The 18,007-nt window shown below is 39.7% G+C and overlaps 1 protein-coding gene across 1 annotated transcript in view; it reads left to right on the top strand.

The window, feature by feature from the left end:
* Positions 1–8,625, top strand: part of KCNK5 (potassium two pore domain channel subfamily K member 5) — a 35,409-nt gene extending 26,784 nt beyond the window's left edge. Inside the window, exons 2-5 of the mRNA XM_027908079.1 lie at positions 542–653; positions 1,931–2,097; positions 3,214–3,382; positions 4,219–8,625. Of these exons, the coding sequence (XP_027763880.1) occupies positions 542–653; positions 1,931–2,097; positions 3,214–3,382; positions 4,219–5,033 (1,263 nt within the window). The 3' untranslated portion in view covers positions 5,034–8,625. The remainder of the gene's footprint in view (positions 1–541; positions 654–1,930; positions 2,098–3,213; positions 3,383–4,218) is intronic.
* Positions 8,626–18,007: the final 9,382 nt, after the last annotated feature.

Below are 18,007 nucleotides of genomic sequence, written 5' to 3'. Positions count from 1 at the left end.
CTGTCTTTGAAAAGTACAGTTTTATTGTTGGCTTGTGGATGGTTTGACTTTGCCAGAGACAGCAGGTGAATTAACATGAATCGCACTACCTTCGCCAAGGATTCTGTGACATCCTGCTCATACCCAACTCAAGCTGAGGCATGTAACAAGTGTTTTGAAATGGATAGTAGTTCTGAAGATGTCCCTAATATTAAACCAAATTCAAGATCTGCACTGGAGATTAAATGCTAGTTCAGTCTGGAAGAGTATATTTGGTCTCTGGAAGAGATCCATCTGGTTTAAACTGGTAAATCAAGTAAAAGTTTATCTAATTAAAACTCCCTATCTAAATGTCAGAGCACTTGCATTGCTTTTCCTTATGTGAAGCAAGTTTTTAGCATTTCATAAAATTATTTTGAGTGAATATACTAGGCTTGCCTTCGCAAAAAACTTGATAATTTTTCAAAGTATGAACAAAAGGCAAAAACCTGAGAGGGACAAACATTTCTTTTTTAGGCTGCCAGCATTTTTCAAGATTGACTGTTAAACTATTTCCTTTCAGATTGTGTCAGATGCTGCCGGAGAGGGGGTTGCCATCACTGGGAACAATACCTTCAACAACTGGAATTGGCCTAACGCTGTGATCTTTGCTGCTACTGTAATCACTACAATCGGTAAGTATTTACCATGTCAACTTTCCTAACTGTTGCCTAAAGTACGAGTTCACCTGCAGATTCACAGAAGGGAAAAAATGATTTTTTTGGCATTCTCTCCATGGGCATACAGAAAAGTGTGCCTTTCCAATAAGTAATGAATTTAAGGTGCAGTTGGGGATGACTGGTGTCATTCCAGTTACACTGATTCATGCACTTTAATTTCCAAATCATAAAATCCCAAAACAAAAGCATAACAAAGCATTCCATTAAACTAATGCCTAAAGCAAGTGCATATGAGGTTTTTGTAAAGCTGTCCTGTTACACAGATGCATCCTCCGAAGCTACTGGATTATCAGTGTTCTTCCTGGCTTGCAGAACAATCTAGACTTCTTATCTGTCTCTTCAAAGAAGGTGAACCAGAACAACTGTTGTCTTTTAAATATCACTACTGATTTGTGCTTGTAAAACCCTCTGCACTGAAAGAATTCTTCGTTGCTACACCTACAGTGCAAAAAAAAAAAAAGAGGAATGCAAAATAACCAGACAAGGCTGGATGTATACAGAAGTAGAAGTCTTACTGTTAAATCATATGCAGTACTGTGGTTTTCTTTATGATTTGAAACTCACAATACCCAGCTTATATTATAACTTATGACAAAACACTGAAGGATAACACATCTAAATAAGAAAGCTCTGGCAGAAGTGCAGAAAATAGGCTGCTGATTTTAGAGCCTGAGTCTGTAATGCCCTGTTGGGTTCTGTGAACAGCAAAGAACTCAATTCAATTGACATACCTTGCACTTCCTTGCTTTGCACTTAACTCCCAAGCTCTTCCCCTGCCAAGCTACCAGGTAGTCACAAGTTAAATGTGTGTAGTGGATCTTTCGCATGGAAGCTAGCTTCAGACTGAATTTTAAATTTTTATTCTATAAAATTGAATCAATGAAGTTTTTAATAGTAGTGCTGCTTAAGGTTGGGGGATCATATTAGAAGTTTTAAGATGAAGTTTATTTCATATCTCTTGCATCTCATCGAGAAAATTATGTACAAAATCTAGGAAACACTTGAAGTGCAGTAACCCTCTTGGCTTGCATTAATAGAATATATGTTTGCTAGAGCAGAATTGGAAGGCATCCAGATTCAGAAGATCAGCATCTGGAGTAAACTGAAGGTCTTATAGGTGAAATAAGGAGTGTCTGATACAGCAGGAGCCCAAATAATGTTTTGTGAATAGGTAGAACTGCCTTGAATTCTCTTCAACAAGAACAGACGGAGCACATACTTATCTCTTTTAGGTTATGGAAATGTTTCTCCAAAGACACCCTCTGGGCGTCTCTTCTGCATATTTTATGGGCTTTTTGGAGTTCCTCTCTGCTTGACGTGGATCAGTGCTCTGGGGAAGTTCTTTGGAGGACGTGCCAAGAGGCTGGGCCAGTTTCTGACGAAAAGAGGAGTGAGCCTGGTAAGGCTCTTACTTGTTTACCCTTGAACTGTGTATTTTTGAGGCATGAATTAAGCTTACATTTCTTAAGTTACCTGCTCATCTTGTAAATGAACACTTGCGCAAACTTGAATTTTCCCAAATGGTGTTGAATAGAAATAACTGAAAGGGGGGTTGGGTCTGTTGAGTTGGTTCTGCAGGAAGTTTTAGCAAATAAAGTCTCATAGAAACCTTTAGTACTAAGTGTATCTCCTTACATTAGAAACCTTTAGAAATGTTTTAGAAATGTTGGTGAGGCTCTGTTTCACAGACGTTTCAATCAAGCCCCAGGGGCACAGAAATAAGCTGTCCTGCTTTGTTCCCACCTGCCCGTATGCTAGCATGAGTACTTCCTGCTGTGCAGTGAACCAACTGGAAAATAACAGTTTTGTTCTGAGTTCTTGGTTTGTGGGTTTTTCGTTTGTGGCATTTTGTTGTTTTTTCTGGTGGAGGTTTTTGTTTGTGTTTTTTTTTTTCTCTCCCTCCTCCACTTTGAGTTCCCAGTTCTAACTCTGCACAGAAATGGGGAGGCAATGCAGGGCCATAGTGCCTGGAGGACAGTGGGTCTGGTTTGAGTCCTGGTTTCAGAAACAGAGCAAGAACTGAGAGGCAAGTACAGAAAATAATAGTGAAATGCATGGATACGTGCAGGTTTGTACGGAGGTTGCATGAGTGGCAAAGGGAAGGAGGCAGAAATAGGAGAGAAGCATCTTAAGACACTTCTGATCTTCTATTTTCAAATGAATAAAAGGAAAGTTAGAGGTATTGACTGTTTTTTAGACTAGAGCACTATGTCCATATCCCATGCCTGTTTATAAAATATCAGGGACTCCTTAAACTTCCATGACTGTGAAAGAAAAATATGAGGAAATAATCCTTTTTGAGCAAGCAGTTGTAAGAATACGGAGTTCTGCCTAAAGAGGGGGAAAAAAAAAGTGTGTTTACTTCAGTCACTTTTAGTGACTTTTAATTATGGTACCTAAATGGTTAGCACAAAAATCTGAAATGTCTGGTACTGTCAGATAATTCTTGGTGCCATGGACGGGAAAAGAAAATTGAGATCTTTCTCTGACTTTTTTCTGTCTTTTTTCTTTACAGAGGAAAGCACAAATTACGTGCACGGCTATTTTCATTGTTTGGGGTGTCTTGGTCCATCTGGTTATTCCTCCATTTGTCTTTATGGTGACTGAAGGATGGAATTACATTGAAGGCCTCTATTTCTCATTCATCACTATCACCACCATAGGATTTGGAGATTTTGTTGCTGGTCAGTAATTGTATTTTATGTAATATATCATTACGTGCATAGTGTGGCAATTCTATGTTTGAAAACTCTAATTTGAAAAGATGTTTCCTAAGCTTTTCCAAAACATTTTGCTGAATAGAGCATTCGATTAAAGTTGGATATTGATCCAGTGGACTAGATCTGGCTCTTAAGTCTTGGTGTAGATACCTAGGGCTTTTACTGGGCTAAGTCTGCAGCCAAGTTCAAGAGTTTGTAAGTCTTTCAGGTGCCCCAGGTCTGTCTGTCAGGCAAAGAGCTATCCTATCCACCACGATAGTTATGCACCTTTGGATAGGATCCATTATCCTAAGCAGGATGTGTAGATACTGGGCAGTGCAGCTGTCTAGAACTAGTCAGTGGGAAATGCTGAGCATGCTCAAGCCTCCCTCCTAAACCTTTTCTTTTCTAAATTTCACTGTTTTGTCCAGGGCTTTGAAGGTGGTCATTGTAAGTGAAGTTCTGAATCTTTTTCTCGAGGTTGGTACATATACACACACCTCAGTGGCAGGGATAAGACTTGTAATTTTCAACAAGGAAAATGTTCACTTTCATAGTTTATAAGGCGAGGATAAATACGCTGCTGGGGCTTTTTTGTTCTTCCAGGGGTCAGAATACCTGTGGCCAAGGAAAGTGGGAGACATGGGATCAACTTTTTCTTTCAGAAGACTCTCAGATCCCCACTTGCTACCTCTCAAAGCAGTGTTCAAACAACTAGGCTCTATTAGTGTGGAAGGGAGTAATTCTCAGGGTCATAACCTCAAAGGTTTATCAGCTGTGAGTCTTCTTTCAGTAATGTTTTTGTTTTTACTTCCTTGTAGGTGTAAATCCAGATGCAAACTATCATGCCCTTTACAGATATTTTGTGGAGTTATGGATCTATCTGGGATTAGCTTGGCTTTCGCTCTTCGTTAACTGGAAGGTCAGTATGTTTGTGGAAGTCCACAAAGCAATCAAGAAACGGAGGAAAAAAAGAAAAGAGTCATTTGACAACCATCCTCGGTCTAAAAAACCCCTTCAAATGGGTACCTCAAAGGATGTCAACATTTTCAGCTTTCTTTCAAAGAAGGAAGAGACCTACAATGATCTTATAAAGCAAATAGGGAAGAAGGCCCTGAAAACAAGCAATGACAAAATGATTATAGTCGAAAATGCCAAACAAATGAATGCCAGTATAGATGTTCAGGTGACTTACACAAAGACAGAGTCATTTGAGTATGATGAAGCTTCCCTGGACATTCAAAATGGTCATGTACTGAGACCCCTGCACGATAAACGTATTGGAGACAGCCCTTTAGAAGGAACCATGTTTGTAAACCAGCTGGACAGGATTAGTGAAGAAGAAGGTGAAGTGTGGGATTCCAGAGACTATCGACCCTTAATATTTGAGAACGCCAATATAACATTTGTAAATGAAGATGATGATGAAGAGGAAGATATCTCAGATGATGAGGAAACGTCAAAATCCTCCATGGATGATAATCTTGCAGAGGAATCTGAAACTGCAAAAAAACTGGTAAAATTCCCATCCTCTGATGAATCTACCTTTACTAATAACGAGCTAGAACTTTCTGTGCCTTATGAACAACTGATGAATGAATATAATACAGTAAGCAATGTAAAGGCTGCCACGTGAATCTTGTTTGACAATGGTTTTTGGAAAGTGGTCAGTACATAAAGAACATATAGCAGAGCAAGGAGAAAAGTATGTTTTTACAGCTTCTCCTGTCTCTTTGAAAACAAAAGCAAGTCCCAAACTAAGAAATTCCAGTTTCCTTTTCCCATCATAAGTTGGCTTCTGAGCCCGTCAGCTTTGTTTTTCTGAAAAACTTGTAAAATAACAGTTGAACTTGGAGTCCCACTCCTTCTTGGGATTTTATGGTTCTTGAACAACGTAGAACAAAAAGACTAGTTAATACACTGGACCTGCTCTGGGTTCATGCATTTCATTGAGGAACTGGTTTGGGAATGTCACTATACTGTGGCACAGAGACTGTTTTGAGCATCAAATGTGTTCAGTTACTCCATTAGCCTTTCACTTCTGAAAACCTGGATTTGAATCCTGCTTTGATCACAAATGAAATCAAGGGGGTTGCCTGGCCATGCTTAGCGAGATCTGAGCTGAGGTGCACTGGCAGACCGAGAAGGAAGCTTCTGAAACACCTGTCTAGAATATTTCAGTGCTTCTTAAATTATAGTCAATTCTAATTTCATAAATAAAATACTAAAATGAAAAATTCCAAAGGAATGGATTGAGAAGGAGCCCTCTAACAAGAAAGAATCATCCTGTAACAAGGAGAATCGTCTAGGAGGAATCTTACCAATTGAGCTGCTAAACTGTACATCAGCCCCAGAACTGTTGAAATGAAGTGACTGGAAGACTGATTGATCAAAGCATGTATGAGCACAAGCAGGATGCAATGAACTTTTTTAATGTTGAAAGTGTCCTTCCACTGTCCATTTCCTAAAGGAAATACTTGAATGAACCTTATACAATATCTGTGTACAGGTGAAGTTTTATTGACACTGTTCTTATTAGGAAAAAATCACCTTGGGAGGCACAGATATTTTCCAAATGCCCTAATGCCTGTCAGAAGGGACTGTAACACTGCTGCTGATTTGTGCAGTGTGTTAGTCAGTATTGTTGTTCAGTGTTCCTCCCTGCCTTGGTACTTCAGACTAGACTTGAATGGGAGATGATTTTTGAAACAGTTGATTACATTTCGCATATTTGGGAGTTTTTTTAGAGTTCGACCTATTTGCTTATACAATGGTTATACTACCCCATTTTAAAGAAGGTTGGGCAATATCAAACCTTGGGGCAAATTGAGATGTGATGAAGTGACTTCAGGCCATAAGGCACTTTTTTTAAAAGGAACTTTGGCTCTAAGCTTCTGAAAGTATTATCTTTTGACTTGGAGATGGGCTATTCATTAGGCGGAAATATGTCTGTTCACAGTATTTATGCCCAAATTATTTTGGCTCCAAAGAAAATTTTACCGTGGTTTTATTTTTCTTTCTTTTTCCATATCTGTGCATTAACCCTGACAACTCTTTCAAATGAGGCTCTTGATTACATGTTGGCAAAAGGTACTGACTTCAGTTGTATCCAACATACTTGGAACAAAAAATAGCTAAGACCTTTGAACCTTAACATGTCATGTTCTGCTGTTCTGTTTAGTTTTAGAGTATTTAAGTCATTCCAGTATGTCTAAAGTTTTCCACAGTTCAATGAACAGTTAAAAGTTGTCTCATTCTCATTTTCAGTGTAATGCTGGCAGACTCACTAACTCTTTAAGAAGGGCCTATGGAATCTTGCAATGCCAATCTTGAATTACTATTTCTAGTAACTGCAAAGGTTGGCTGCGTCTGGCCTCTTCAACAGAAGAAGGAGGATGTGTGGGAACCTGGCACTTTGGTTGGATAGTGTTTTGATGGGAGGTTTTGAAGTCATCTACTGAGAAATGAGGGACTGTCATTACTAGTATTTTTTTTCCTGGAATTTTCCACATATATGACATTTTTTCAAATAAAAAAAGTGAACACAAGGCTAGGGCCAACTCTGTTATACTACAAAAATGTAGGATCAACATAATTGGATGTGGTAGTTAATCTGTAACTTATGACAGTATCGCTGAAGAGAGAATTCTCTTTTGAAAATTTTATTATATTAATGCAATTTGGAGTAGGGGTGCTTGGATGTATTTGCTTGTATCTGACAAGAAAGAGGAAGAGGCCATATCAAGAAGACTCTTACTTCCTTCTGATAGCTTACCTTCGTCCCCATTGTTTTAAAATGACTCCAAGCCCTTCAAGTATTTCTATATATATGAAGGGTTGTGGTTGACAGCTGTGCCTTGTAACTGTAAGAAACAGTAGGTAAGACTACTTGCATGATGCACAGAATGCTTGTGTAGCAAGTCCAGCCTTTTCTTTTTTTATATATATTTTTTGTTTAAAAAAAGTGCATATTAACTTAAAAGAATATGAGCAAGCACTCCATATAGCTTTTGCTGTCCTCCAGCTTGTCTTCCATTATTGATGCGAAGATTAAAGTTTTAGTAACAATTAGAGAGCTACAGGACAATGAGGAGAGAAAAGACTTGCTGAAAGTGCATGAAATGGAAAAATATAGTCCAATCTTCATTTGAAAAAGAAAAAATTCTCTTTAATACAGAAATAATAAAACCCAGACACTTGGCTGGGCTGCTTTGATTGGGAGGGGATGTTGCACACTGGAACCCAGACTCTGTTCTCCTTAGCGAAGTGCACTTGTACGCCAGAGCTGAGAATAGATGGGATCTGTTTCATATTATCAAGCTAGATGTGGCTCTCTGGCCTTTCCCAGTGTAATCAGCATAGACTATAAGTCAGCATAATAAGTATCATGGGATTTAAAGTAATAGTTGAAATTTATTAAAACAAAGTACAATATTCCCACTTTTTTGGGAAACACGATCACACCTCACAAAACTGTTCTCAAGATATCCCACCGTGTGCCTTAATATAATTGTAACACTGGGAAAAAATTCCTTTTTACACAGGGGCCAACACAATTGGTCTCATTAAGCCCCACTTGTTTCAATGTTTGGAGGGGGGCTTAGTTGGCAAGTAGCCTTCATACCGGCTCTCTCCAAAAGCTGAACCATTCCCAGGGTTTTTAAAATTATGGTGCCATCTCAGAACTGCCGAAGTGCTAAGCAAGACAGCTTTTTGCCTGCCTGTCTTCCATGTCTTGAGAAAAGCAGCTGCCTGGGGGATCTAAATTAATGCCTTTCTGCCTTCAGATTCCCGTGTAGTGACTTAAAGGGGTGGCCAGGCTGGGTTTTGATCTGTTCAGCCTCAAAAGTGCCTCTGAATGAATTCCTAGTGCTACTGGTCATGTCTTGTAATTATTTCAATTTTCTGGTCGATCTGGAAGCATTTTCTTTGGATGTCAATTAAGATTTCATTTGGCTAACTAATAATGTTAACACTTTTCCTGATGCTGTGGAGTTGGGTTTACAGGTGAAACAGATCTCTTCCTGGAAAGAGAGGAAAGGGGGATTTTTGAAAAAGAAAGAAAAAAAAAGCTTAAAAGCACATGTAAGGAAGGGATGGAATGGCAGTGGAAACTCTTCTTTTCTACTTATTGCCTACAAGTAGTTGTATTTCTAGTCACATCCTGTGAAAGATGGGTCCACTTACTAATTTTGCCAAGATGAGCCAGTACTTTAATTTTTTTTTTTTTTCAAAAAAATAAAAAAATCCTGAAATGTGACCACAGAAGTCGGTTCTTACAAAAGACCTTTTAAATGCTACAGATTATGTGACCCCATCCTTCATGACATCATTGTGATGCTTCTTGGTTTTGTATTGTGTTATTGAAGCCTCTTTTTACCAGAAGGGCATAATTTTCAGATACCTGTCTTGCGTCAGGCTATCTAACACATCTGATACACTGGTACGAAATCACTGAGGAAATACAAAATTGGAGTGTTAAATTTTTCTGAACTAATGATGTGTGAATCTGTTGCTGGCAATGGATATCACAAAGCATGCAGAAGTAAAACCAGACTGATAACAGATCCATGGTGACGCATTTGTATATGTTGAGATTTTATATTTCCTCCAGTTGATCTGGGAGAGTGTGTAGCGACAGACAAGCACGACTGATGAGGAGAGCAAAGAGCAATATACAAGTCTGTTGACCTAAATAAAAGAACTCTGTTTTAGACTTGTAATTTTTGTGCCTCGTGGGATTCATTCCATTTGCGATGGACTTAACTTTTAAAAATCAGCTTGTCTTTCATATGGCTTTTGATGTTTGTACAGTTCTGACTCTTATCACTCCATAGTATGCCTGTCTGTCTGTTCTTTGTTGCTGATTGTCACTGGAATCACACTGTATGTAAATATTTGCTAAGTCTTTGTAAAATGTAATTTATTTTAATATTTTGCAATAAAAATTTTACAGTTTATCCTCTGTGTCACGAGAAGAATGATAATCGAGATTTCTTTTTACAACTACCTACACTTGTAATCCACCTCACAAATGAGACTGGTCCTGGTCCAAAGAGCTGGAAGATAAGGAGCCAAAAAAGCAAGTTGTTTTATGCAAGCAGATGTCTGAACTTGTATGCAGTATTGATGACTTCAGTTCAATGGCATCTGGTCTTCAATTAGGTGCAGCATAGCAAAGTATTATTCAATGTGGATTTTGGACAGCTGTTAAAAGATAAACTGAAGTTTATTTTAGGGGCTGAGTTTTATCACAGGGCTGCTTTTAAAGAGGATTCACTGAGATGGGAAGTGTTAGAATTAATCAATATTGCGATAAAATAAAATGGACATTTATGGCTGCTATCTGAATCTCATGCCAGAGCTATTAAAATATCTGAGTAGCTATTTATGAATTTTCACAAGATTCCTCACCATCTTGCAGGCTAAGAAGTATTTGCAGTCCTTCAACTCCAGCAGCTTCCTTAAAACACATTGGAAAATACCTAACTACCTGCTTTAAAGGGGAGCAAAATATGACTTTGTGATTCCTGTGATAGAGCTGGAGCCATCTGAAGAAACTGGGACAACCTCAGCCTGAGGAGGAAGAGACTGAACCTTGAGTGATATCGATGAAGCATGAGCTAGGGAAGTGGGGAGACCCATGGGCACAGCAGGGAAAGGTGGATGCTGTCTTGATTTGGGTAAGGTAGCCGATCTCTATACTTTTCTCCAGCTCCACAACAGAGGCACAATGAAGGAGGAAGAGGTTCCTGACTGGCAATTGATGCCAAAAAGAGCCCAAGAGGGAGATGGGGTCTCCTCATGGAGCTGGGGACAGGACATAGCACAGAGTCTGGTAAGCACTCAGTAACATTTCTGTTGGTCTCCAGCAAGTTTTAGCCCACAGACTATTGTTCACCTTCTGCCCTCGGTATTTTAACAGTGTTATTAATTTATAGGGAGTAGGGTAGCAAGAAGTAGGAAAACAGGACAAACCTGTATCTGTTATAGGCCTGTTCTTATGGTCCGTGCCTGGCTGCGGGTTCCTCTGAACACAATAGCTTAATAGATAAAATCACAGGCCAGCTGACACTTAAAAAACCTGAAATCTTTTCACTAAATGCTTATCATAGGCTTTCACAATTCATGGTGTAACATGATACCAGCAACCTGCAGCTCATGGACATGGAGAATTCAAACCTTTAAATCTAGGAGATGAAGACAATAATAGAGCAGGAAGAGTTGCTGCTCAGGACTGGTTTACATAGAAAAATGCTACTTCACTCCCTTCAGAGGGTTTCTTCAGGGCAGTTTCCTCTAGCTGGACCTACGTCCTGAAAGAACCCATAAAATCTCTCTCTTGACTCTTATGCAAGGAGGTGATGGAGATCTGTTGCCTATAGTTTGAGCAGGAAGATTTTTCTTTTTAAATTCATGACTTGTACCTTGTGCCCCCCCCTTTTTTTTTTTTTTTTTTTTTTTTTTTTTTTTTTTTTTTTTTTTTTTTTTTTTTTTTTTTTTTTTTTTTTTTTTTTTTTTTTTTTTTTTTTTTTTTTTAAGCAACAGTTGGGTGCTTTTTTGGGTTTTGATTTTTTTTTTAAAAGCCTTTTTTTAGCCTCAACCCTCCCCTTGGTAAGATAACTAATACTGTGATACCTAGAAATAAAAGGTTGTGCTGAGTATAGCACCCTTAAGATTTTTACTTCCTTTTCTTTCTTAGAGAACTCTCTTGATTTGCATGCAGACTGGGCCTTCTCCACACACCCTGCCTGGCTTTATAGTATGGTTGGGTGCTGTGGCTTCCTTGCAGCTCCATGTCTGAGGAACAGTGGGAAGTGGTGGGTGAGTGGGAGCACACCTAGCCCTGCCAGGGGCCACTTAGCTGAGAGCAAACCTCTGGCATTACCTCTCCCTGAGAGGCCCTTAGCTCTCCACTAAAACTTGTTGATCACCTACAGGTCTTGTGGAATATTTGAAGGGGTGGCTAAGGGATTGCTTATCACTTTCCTATTGGCAAATACCTTCTTCCATGCAGCTAATACAAATCCTTCTGACTCACAGCACGCTGTCAAGGTCTTAGGGAAAAAGGGCTGCACTACTGCCTTTTACTACCTTGACTTTCCTCCCATTCCCCAAGAAAAATGGACTCATCAGGGGTGGACGTTTTTTTCTGGGGAGGTGATATTTTGTGGAAAAACAATAGGTATCCAAGCAGGTATTTTGTGTCTTGAGATGAAAAAAAATTCAAGCAGTGGCTATCTTGGGCTGCACAGTGAGGCTAGCACAGTGAGAGGTGTCACGACTGACAGGAGCATAGAGGTCCACAAATATTCATCTAACTGACCAAGGAAATCTGCTATATCCCATCAGAAGGGCTTCTCTGGAAAGGCAGGGTTGATGTGGACTGGGATGCTGGAGGCATTATCCTGCACACACAGAGGCTCCTTGAAAGCCAGGTAGCGTTTTGGAGCAGAGAGGGCTTCCTCTGATGGCCAAGATTCCAAGTACAGCCCATAACCAGAACTCCTTCTGGTTGAAAAAAAACCCAGTGCATATATGAAAAATAGATTGACATATGAGAAATGTTCTGATGAAAATTTTTTAATAATCAGTTTGGATTTTACAAGTTGAACTGAAGCAACTGTGAATTCAAGGAGTTTGGGTTTTCTATTTTTAGGTGGTTTTTTTTATAGGATGCCAGAAGTTCTCTCTCTATTGTCACTCCTTGCTGCTCATAGGAAAGAGCAGAAGAGAGATGATGATAACTCACTCTTCGTATTTTGAGGGTTATCTTGTTTCCTACATGGAGGAAGCTGTGGAAAACACATACTTTTCTCCTTACTGGAGTGAGGCAGTGAATGAGAAAGAAAGCAGAACAAAAAACCTGAAAATAAGAATTCTGAAATTGGGGTGAGGAGGTTAAAACACAAAATATCTGAAGTACAAGTTAATATTTTTCCCACAGACATTCTTTGAAATTTCCCATGCTAACCTTTAATAACATTTTTTTGGCTACTCTCCTAAATATGCTAAACAAAAGCACTTGTGCTTTCAAATTAGACTATGCCTTATTAATTCAAGTAAAAAACAAGTACTTTGACATACTTTTAATCTGATTTGAATATAAAAGTACTGTGTGGCACAGTAATATGCTTTTAAACTGTAAGGAGAATTAATACACTCTGTATGAATGACCAAAAGCAAAAAATTCCTGTTCAAGGCCTGTCGACAGCTTTGCACTGTTCTGCGGACTTTTGGCTTTGGACAATTGTTGATCACATTTTTGTTTATCTAGTTAAATTTTTGGGTGTATAAGGAAGTATCATAATTACAAACGCTGCTAAGATCAGAAACAAAAATCCTCTCTTGTGCTTATTTGTGGGTTGGGTGCTATCCATACCAACCAAAATAAACTGGGTGCAGAGGAGCACTTGTTCCTACATACTCCTGGTTGCTGGGCAGAACTGCAAAATATGGGCATGCCAACATGGAATAAATCCATGTTCATGTTGAAATAGAAGTCACAAACTTCTGAAACTAGAGGATAAGTGTTTATTCATAAAGCTCTGTTGTCCTCCTCTGGCAACCTTCATATATGTGGCTTATCGGTTATATGTTGGCAGTTAGCAAAGGGTAAAGGAACAAACCAAGACTTCAGATGCAGACAACCTCTTTTGATATATTCTGTTCCTCTCAACCTGGGACTTCTGCCAACTCCATCTCTGGCACGGCTGGAAAGGAAGGAAAAGTAGTAAGATAATTGGCCTGCTTTTTAATTGCAGATTAGAATGGGAAATGAATACATAAGCAGGAGTAAGAAACATGCCTTGGACATCTGAGGGGGACACTGCTGTCTTTGGCTGATTTTGTGGCTCTTGGTCTTTTATAAATGATAGAAAATGGGTGGCTTAAAGTGAGAAAGACTTGCCGTGGGGGCTTTCTTTCATACAATGAAGAAGACTCAAGCTTTAAGATTTTCTTCTGTGCTGCATTTCTTCAGAAAGTGAAATTCACTAATGTCAAATATCAGACTCCACTCTGAGATGTACGACAGGGACCAGATAAAGGCAAGAAAGTAAAGCAGATATGTATTTTAAAACCTTAACCTTCAAGTTCTCTGTAGTTCTGTGGTGCAAGCTCTCCATCCTTTACAGCTGCTTTACACTGAGAAGAGAGCCTGACATTTAGTCCTAACTCTGGTTCCCCAGCATGTCACTCAGGCAAAGTTAAAGGGATGTGGTGCTGAACTGAGCAAAAATTCAAGAGATACAATTTGTATCAAGTACAGGAAGAAATCAGAGACCCAAAACCACAGTAGCTGAGGAATCTGTTATTTGTGGAGAGATTTGCTCTAAAACACTAGGAAAATGGTTTTCTGGCAAATAATTTGAAGTAGTTTTCTGAAGATTCTTTCTGGCCAAGTGCTATTGATGTCTCTGTGGGAGTTTAATTCTATGATGTTTATCAGTAGATGCAAAGTATAATCTTATGGAGGCTTAACAGCTGAAAGCTGCAAAATCTGCAGGAAAGAACTGGCAGCCTTTTAAAATGTGTAGGCTTGAGACAGCCTTCTTTCAGAGAATGCAGTGAAAATAAAAAATAAGGTGGAGATGGATTGAAGCTTTAACTGGCTTTTATTTAAAAGCTTCTGATCCCACATATTACTGTGCCTTCAAGTGCTATGTGGTTTTGGAAATGCTTGGGATAAACTTAGCTTCCTCTGGCACAGAGAGGGAGGAAAAGACTTTGGGGTTAACACAGTTTATTTACTGTAAAATCACCATTCTTCAAAGCAACAACAACAGGACTCAGGATGGGGAGAACCGCGACTGGTTTCAAACACACATTCTTCTCAGACCTATGCAGTTATGACCCAACTAATTTTTCAAGGAAGGATGCCACTTCCGACCCTTTTGTCTACGTCTTCTGGCTCTCACTGCTTTTCTTCTTGTTTATATGTCTTAATGTTCCCTTTCCTCAGCTACGTAACATCTGTCCCATTCCAGTTCCCGTGGCTCCCTAGGAACACCATGGCTGCCTGCAGGCAGGACACAGCAGCCTCTTGGCGTTTCAGGCTGACAGCCAGAAGATAGACTTGGCTTCTCTCACTCAAAGAGTGTCAGACTGAACTCCTTCAGCTAAAGGAGACAGAACCAAGGCGCCCAGCTGAGCAGTCATGACTTCCTTCAGTGAAAAATATCAAGCTTTTGCACGCTTTCAGCTGTGCTATATATGTCTGCTGTGGATTAAGATTTGCACAGATGTAGTTTGGTGAGGGCAAGGGTAGAGCTTCACTGCGGGGCCACGAAGTGGACTAGGCAAGCTTGCAGAAATACTCGCAGAGGCTTGTTAGTGAGGCTGGAATTCAAAATGGGTTTTGAAAGAGGCTATGCCTACTGTGAATTGTAGTTACACCTTTTCCAGCTCCATATTCCTCCTCCCCTTCTTCCCACTCCAGTTCCTTTTTACCACCACTCCTACACTCCCCGATCTCACTTTATAATCACAGCTGTGCCTACTGCTCCGCTTCTGAAATGGGAGAACAAAGCTTAGTTCTATCTAGTCTGGAACCCTCCAGAAGACTTCCAAAGCCTTAGAAACAGTTTAGCTTGTTGCTGTGTGTTCAGACCTCTTGACTTGACTACATTTGTCTTGTAGATGTGACCTAAAACCACGTTCCTGTTGCACCAAGTAAGCAGCAAAGTTATCACCTGTTTAAATAAACCTTTGGCTCCAAATCAACAATTCAACAGAAGAAAAGAAATTGAATAGAACAAAATATGTTTGATTATTTACTAAAGACATAATGGCCTGGAGACTGAAAACAAAGAGTGGGACTGAGAGCCAGATGGCAACCAATATAACCTAGACAGCCTACATGTCGAGTCTTTAGGGTACAGAAAACTCCCACAATGGAATCTTTTTCAGCGTTAGAGAAATCCATATGTGCTACTTTCCCAGTTACAGTTATTCCCAATAAATGCTAGAACTGTGACTTTAAAAATATCAAAGATCAATGTCAGGAACTGTTTGTGTATCTCATAACACTTGAGTGTGAGTGGCCTCTGAAGGTCAGTCAGAGGGCAGGAGCAGGAATGGGGTTCTGTGCAGATGCCACCACCAAGAGATTATGAAGTAGTCACCTGTGTTCTGAATGAGTCTATAGAAAGCCAGTAATGCATGAGAGCGTAATCTCATAGCGTGGATATAGCTGGAGCCACATGCCATAGTTGAATTCTAGTGTGTTATGGTGCCGGGGAGTGTAAAGGGAACATAACAGACCATGAACAGCATCTGCCACTGGCCCCAGGCAGAATTATGAGGGATATTTGCATAATTTGAATAGCTCTTGGCTGATTAGTCTCAAACTAAGGTAGAGGAGTCTTCAAATGTCAGGGATGTCTAGCAGCACCAACGTATTTGTACACAAAAATGAAACCCTAGGAATGAGAAATAGGACTAGAAGAGAACAGGCATCATCTAGAACTTTGTAAAGAAGGAGGGCAATGGAGCTCACCCAGAGCATCACACAGTAGGTACTCTGCATGAGGGGGAAATAGAAACCTTGTTAGCTATGGATTAAGAAGATTCTTCTACATACACATGTCCTGCTAAACACATCTTTGCTTTGGCTTATGTTTAGGCCTGGCTAATATTTGAAGTGGGAAGGGTAAGAACACGAGTTTGGGTGGATGCAAAAGCTTTTGAATATTGTCTCTTGTATTTCTTGTTGGAGCTGAAGGCCCTGAAGTACCCCTGTGCACTGGGACTCCGTGATGTGACATGTTCCTGTAACAGGAGACCACACAAAAGGAGGGCAGGGCCATTGCTGCCATATACCTCCTGCTGGGAAAGGACTTTGGGGACGCAAACATTGTCATCATCTCATAGGAGAGAGGTGTTTCCTCTCTTCCACTGAATCATCACAGTGATCCTCAAGGAGCTAAACCTATATCTTCATACTAAAATTCTCCATTATATGACATTTAAACAGAGTGATGTGCATATAATTCATGAGAAGCATACAACCTTCTCTTGTGAAGAAAACTCTCCAGGAGGGCATCTGATCATTACTAGGGCAATAACCCTGTTCCCTGTTGTTCCAAACTATGAGGTGTCTCATGTCTTGTTGCTGTTCTGTGTTCACCCATCTCACAGGGTGTCAGCGGTACTGTTTCCCTCAGGATCAGACCAGAACCTACGTAGGTCTCTCTCACAGAATCCCTGATGCAAGATTCATTTTCTCTTATTTGTTCAATGCTATTTACGGCCTCGGAAGGCCAAACTGTGAGCAGACCTCTTTCCTCCATAACCTACAATTCCTTGCAGTAAGCAAACCCATATGACTGTGTGCTGACAATGAGGTCTAGTAGTACCTTTGGTGAGATCTACTGGTGCTGTTTCCACCACCTCCCTTAGAAGGTTTTTTTTTTTTCCCCCAGGTAGTATAATTTTTCTTATGCGTAGCATGCAACACTCTGAAGCTTAATTTCATGCTCATTTGATATTCCTATTAGCAAGTAGAAATAATTAGTTCCTGTTCTCATCTTAATTTTAATTTTTGGCTGTTCTGGGTGCAGAGGCCTCTGGGCAGCAAAATAGGAAGAAACTAAAAACAGAATTCATGAGAAAAGAAACCAGCATGTACCAGAATAAAGCCCATATCAGGAAATTCTTAAAAATCCCATTCTCTCACCTCAAGAAAGTCATCCCAAACCTTTAAAGACAATTAAAATCAAAATATCTGCAATAGCATCAGAATTACTACTGCGTAAAAGGATCTGGGATTTGTAAAAGATCCCCCACCAAACACATGACAGCTTCCAAAAGGCTGAATGTTACCTTGGGGTGTTTAAGCAAAATTAGCATGTAAGAGAGGTAGGAAGTATTATTCCACTCTCTAGGATGGTGGGACTAATATGGACTCTAACATGGGCTCATGTTAGATTTTAAGGAAGCTGGAGGTAAGCTGAGAGTAGTCTGTATCACAGCAACAAGAAAATGTTTTAAGAAAGCATGACATTTGAGAAAGCCATTAGAAAAGGCTGAAAATAGGTTTATTCAGATAAGTTTTCAGATGGATAAAAGACTGCTGAAGAGTGCTAAGTGGAGGCTAAACTGTTCCTTGTAGGCCTGGAGAAAACAAAAAATCTGTCAACATTGCAATAAACAAGGCAGAGCCTGATGCTACAAATGCTCTCCAACTGTAAGAGCAATAAACTCTTCTAGATGGACATGGATTTCAAACTGTTGGAGGATTTGAGAAAGGCTTATGCAAACAGCTGTCAGGCATAATGTTGCTACATTTATAGACCCCCAGTCCAGAAGGGCATATTCAGTTATCTCTTGAAGTCCCTTTCAGCTTTACATTTTTGTGGTTTGTGTCCATTCTAAGAGGTCTGATCTGGTTTTATCACTCCCTAAATTATCCCTATATTGTATAGTTAGGGTTACTCAGCACAATGAGTCTCTGCCATAAGTCAGATGCAATACTTTGTGCACATTGTAGAAATAACACACTCTCTTCCACTTACCAAGATTAACTGGCTGCCCTAACATGGCTAGAATGTACTAACATAAAAAAGAATGAACTCATGTAAATAATAAAAAGACAGGGAGACTCTATAT

Source organism: Empidonax traillii, unplaced genomic scaffold (assembly GCF_003031625.1).
Source record: "Empidonax traillii isolate 1590-97213 ecotype Southwest subspecies unplaced genomic scaffold, ASM303162v1 scaffold1607:size84114, whole genome shotgun sequence".
Taxonomy (NCBI): Eukaryota; Metazoa; Chordata; class Aves; order Passeriformes; family Tyrannidae; genus Empidonax; species Empidonax traillii.
This window is presented reverse-complemented; position numbering and strand designations above follow the sequence as displayed.